This window comes from Balaenoptera ricei, chromosome 2 (assembly GCF_028023285.1).
Source record: "Balaenoptera ricei isolate mBalRic1 chromosome 2, mBalRic1.hap2, whole genome shotgun sequence".
NCBI lineage: Eukaryota > Metazoa > Chordata > Mammalia > Artiodactyla > Balaenopteridae > Balaenoptera > Balaenoptera ricei.
The window spans coordinates 10,243,120-10,247,780 of record NC_082640.1 but is presented as its reverse complement, the minus strand read 5'-3'; the positions used below and the strand labels follow the sequence as shown (position 1 = coordinate 10,247,780).

The 4,661-nt window shown below is 68.3% G+C and overlaps 1 protein-coding gene across 1 annotated transcript; it reads right to left on the bottom strand.

Annotated features, from left to right (window-relative positions):
- Window positions 1–452: 452 nt before the first annotated feature.
- On the bottom strand, window positions 453–3,306 carry FZD8 (frizzled class receptor 8). Its single transcript, XM_059910723.1, has one exon. It carries the CDS (start codon window positions 2,528–2,530, stop codon window positions 458–460), a length of 2,073 nt encoding a protein of 690 aa, XP_059766706.1. The 5' UTR covers window positions 2,531–3,306; the 3' UTR covers window positions 453–457.
- Between the last annotated feature and the right edge of the window lie 1,355 nt (window positions 3,307–4,661).

Sequence of the window (4,661 nt, the reverse complement as noted above, 5' to 3'; positions counted from 1 at the left end):
CCATTAGGTCGCGGTCATCCCTCCTCTAGGACGTGTTAGGGGTGAGGGTTTACGCAGGAAGAGTCGAGGGTGGAAACTAGGTCCCTCTGGTGAAATCTGTAGGTCTGGCTTCAAGCTCAGCAAATGGCAACCAGCGAGGGCTCCAAACCTTGGGTCCTGGAAACGCGGCAGCAGAGCTCACGCTCCTCTGCCAAGACAAATTAACGCCTGGCGGGAGGAATTCCTCGCCCGTTGGTGGAGGAACGGGGGCTGGGTCTGGGAGCCTTCAATGCCAGGTACTTTGTTCTAAGCGAGTCCCAGCTAATGGATACCATTAAGAGTTCATTATCATGCTAATAGCAATCAACACGGTGAAGGGGGGGACCCTCTGCCTCCGAGTGTCCCCCCCCCCCCCCCCCGGCAACACTCGGTCTCCTCGCCCCCTCCCCAGCCCTCCCGGGCGCCCCCTCCCCTCCGCTCAGACCTGGGACAATGGCATCTGCTTTGGATAAGACACGGAGCTGGCCGTGCCAGACCGCCACGTCAAGCCGGTGCTGACGTCGCTGTACAGGGAGCCCGCCCCGCCGCCCGGCCCCCCGCCCCCGCCGGCCCCCGGGCCCCCGCCCCCCGGGCCGCCCCCCGCCGCGCCCGCGCCCGCCGCGCCAGCGCCCTTGCTGGCCCAGCAGCAGCGGGTGCACAGCGCGCGCCACGACTCGAGCGTCTTGCCGGACCAGACCCACACGCCCGACGTGATGCCCACCACCAGGCACATGAAGTACTTGAGCATGAAGACGGCGTAGTCGGGCCGGCGCGCCTGGTCCGGCTGCAGGTCCCGCAGGCACGGGCAGTTGTGCGTGGCCTCCCAGCGCGGGCGGTTGTGCTGCTCGTAGAAAAGACAGGCGACTACGACGGCGGCGGGCACGGTGTAGAGCACGGTGAAGAGGCCCAGGCGGATCATGAGCTTCTCCAGCTTGTGTGTCTTGGTGGGGCCGCCCTGCTGCTTGATGACCGAGCGGATGCGGAAGAGCGACACGAAGCCGGCCAGCAGGAACATGGTGCCGATGAAGAGGTAGATGACCAGCGGCGCCAGCACGAAGCCGCGCAGGTTGTCCAGGCTCTGGTTGCCCACGTAGCAGATGCCCGCCACCGGGTCGCCGTCCACCGAGCTGAGCGCCAGCACGGCGATAGACTTGACGCTGGGCACGAGCCACGCGGCCAGGTGGAAGTACTGCGAGTAGCCGGCGATGGCCTCATTGCCCCATTTCATGCCCGCCGCCAGGAACCACGTGAGCGACAGGATCACCCACCAGATGGAGCTGGCCATGCCGAAGAAGTAGACGAGCAGAAAGACCACGGTGCACAGCGCCGGGCCCGTGGTCTCGTAGCGCACGTGCTGCTCCACGGCACCCAGCTCCTCGTACTCGCCGCGCCCGCCCGGGCCGCCCGCGCCCGCGCCCGCCGCCCCCGCGCCCGCCGCCGCGCCCCCGGCGCCCCCCGCCCCGCCTGCGGCCCCGGCGCCGCCGCTACACGCCACCTTCTCGTGGCCCGCCACCAGGCGCACCAGGTAGCCAACGGACACGAAGAGGTAGCAGGCCGAGAGGAAAATGATGGGCCGCTCGGGGTACTTGAAGCGCTCCATGTCAATGAGGAAGGTGGAGACGGTAGCGAAGGTGGACACGAAGCAGAGCACCGACCACAGACCTATCCAGAAGACGGTGAAGGCGCGCTCGTCCTGGCTGAAGAACGGGTTGTGGCAGGGCAGCGCGCAGTTGGCGATCTGGCCCGTCTTGACGCGATTATAGAGAGGGTGCCGCTCGCTGGACACGCTCACCATGGGCGCGCGGCACTGGCAGCCCGGCTCGCAGGGCGCCGCGCCGCCGCCAGGGGGCCGCGCCTTCCCGCCTCCGCCGCCACTGCCGCCGCCGCCGCGCGCGGGGGGCGCAGCCGCGTCCCCGCCGCCGCCCCTGCCGCGGGACGGGGGCCGGGCCCCGGGCGGGCGGCCGTGGCCGCTGCCGGAGGGCGGCTGCTCGCCGGGCGGCGGCGGCGGCGGCGGGCGCCGCGGCGGGCTGGGCGCGGCCGTGGTGAGGTCGGTGCGGTTGTAGTCCATGCACAGCGTGTCAGGGTTGCCCTGCTCGGGCAGCCTGTCGCAGCGCATGCGGTCGGGCCAGGCGAAGCCGTACTGGCGCATGAGGGGCGCGCAGCCGGCCTTGGCGCGCTCGCATACCGAGCGGCAGGGAGGCAGGGGCTTCTTGTAGTCCTCCAGGCAGATGGGCGTGTACATGCTGCACAGGAAGAACTTGAGGTCGGGCGAGCACTGGATCTCCACCAGCGGCCAAAATTGGTGCACCTCCAGGCCCGCCTCGTCCTGCGTGTCGTGGTTGAACTGGTTGGGCATATAGGTGTAGTTGTAGCCGATGCCCTTGCATAGCGGCACGGTGATCTCCTGGCACGCCAGCTCCTTGGCCGAGGCGGCCGCAGCGCCGCTGGAGCGCTGCAGTAGCGCCAGGGCGGCCAGCAACGAGGTCACTTCCAACAGGTAACCCCACTCCATGCTGCGCGCCTCGGCCACGCGCCTTCGCCCTCCGGGCGGCGCGCGGAGGGGCGCTGGGAGATCCTGCAAGAGCGCCGGAGGAGGGGAGAGAGGGCGCCCTGCCAGGCTCTCTCCTGCCTCTCACGGGAGGGGGGTCTGCCGATAGCCTGGTCCCTTCGCGGGACGCGTCCTCACGGCGCTGCGGGAGACGAGGGTGGCTGCCGGAGGGCACCCCGGTCCCCGGGTCTGCCCCGCTCACTCCGGCCGGGCTCAGCCCTCGCAGGGCAGAGTGGCCGGCCCCCGGCTCATCGTCCCTCTCTCGCTCGCTTTCTCCGCGCGCGCCGGTGACTTTGCCGGGCACCTAGGGCGGCGGCGCAGCAAGTTTCCTCTCGGGCGGGCCGCTGTGCGCAGTCAAGATGGCTGGGCCAGGCCGCTCCGCGCCCGGTTCAGCCCCTGCGGCCCCCTTTCGGCGTCCCGGGGCTCATGCTCGCCCCTAAGGCCGCGCGGCTGCCGCCGGGGTTCGGGGCCCGCCTCCACCGAGGCCACCGCCCTCTGTCCCCGGCGTCGGTCCGTCGGTCCGCCGCCGGGATGACGGGCCCCGCCTCCGGTGGAAGTCCGCGTCGCGCTCCGGCCGGCAGTAGGGCGAGGTGTCGGCGGTCCCCTTCTCGCTGGACTCACGGAGCTAAATTCAGGCCGGAAGGCGGAGCGGACACCTGAGCGGCGCGCCAGCGCCCCGCCGCCGCCTCCTCCTCGGCGGGAGCAGAGCCCCTCGCCAACTTCCCGCTCCGACCCCGCTGCGCCCCGGCCGGCTCATGAATATTTATACGGCGCGGACTCGGTCTCCGCCCGCGGCCGGCGCGCCAATCCCGGGCGGGGGGCGGAGTCTGCGCGCTCCCCAGGCCCAGCCTTCCTGGGGCGGGCCCGGCTGTCCGCGCGGCCGTGAGCGCTGTCTGCGGCCGGAGTTTGGATAACCTTGGGATTGACCGCAGAGACTGAGGCTTTGCCACGACCGTCCCCACGGCGCTCAGTGGGGCTGAGGTCGGGGTTCCATTTCCCCGAGCCTGCGCTTGGGGACTGGGGACAAGGCTTTATGCAGTGAGCGCTTTCGGAGGCCCGTTTCGAACTAGTCAAGCCCCCGTTTCCTACGCTCCCAAACGTGGGCGACCTGCTGGCGAGGGGACCGCTCGCCCCTCCGCGAGCCGGCGAGGGCGCGGGGACGTTGCGGGGGCCCGGGAAGGGGTGCCCTTCTTGGGGTTCTCAGAACGATGGTCTTGGAGGCTTGGCAATGCGGGAGGAGTGGAACGACTGCAGTTCATTCTGCCTGGTGGGGCTGGACCGGGGGCAGCCCTGGAGGAGGTGCCCGGGAACCCAGCGGGCGCGCGAGCGGCGCGGGCCCGGGGGCGGGCCCGGGGGGGGGTCTCCTCCCGCCTCCGCTGAGGGACGTAGGGGAGCCCCAGTTTGCTTACCTGGAGAATGGGGTCACAGTACAGATCTCAAAGGGGGTTCAGCTAATTAGGTGAGGTAAAATATCTATAAAGCACCCGGACACAGTGAAGAAGAAGAAAGAAAGAAAAAGAGAAAGGGAGAAAGAAAAACTTGTAAATAGGCCAGACTGGAGACTCTGCGGCTGGATTCTCCGTCTTCACCTCGTGCTTTTGGAACATATATACATCTCTCCAAAGTTGACATGTTTTTGCCCGAGCCTCCTCCTCCGCCGTGGGAGGCGGCGCCGGGACCTGGCGCGGACGCGCGGACACGTCTCCGCGGTGCGCCCGGGGCCGAGCGTCTGGGGACCGCGGCCAGCGAGCGCGGCCCCCGCCAGCTCGCAGCCACCTTAGACGGGGAGGGGCCCGAGGGGCGGGCGGCCTGGCAGGTTCATTTACGCTTGTTAGGACGTCCCAGGGGGTTGTCTTTCTCCTAGAATGGAGTGTTTATTTTTTAATTGATGTGCTGTTTCATTTAGCGCTTGTATGGAACTCACGCTGGGGCTGTAATTACTGTAATCTCGGGAACAAGCATTTCAGTTAGCCAGGAGGGTGGCAACAGACGTCTCTCTCTCTCTCTCTTTCTTTTCCTCTTCCCCCTCCCTTCTCCCTCTCGTTCCTACCTCTCCTTAGTTTTTCTCCTCTTTCTCTCTTTCTCTTTCCAGATT

Excerpts from the sequence above, each read along its gene's own strand:
- FZD8 (XM_059910723.1), bottom strand. The coding sequence starts at position 2,530 with ATGGAGTGGGGTTACCTGTTGGAAGTGACCTCGTTGCTGGCCGCCCTG.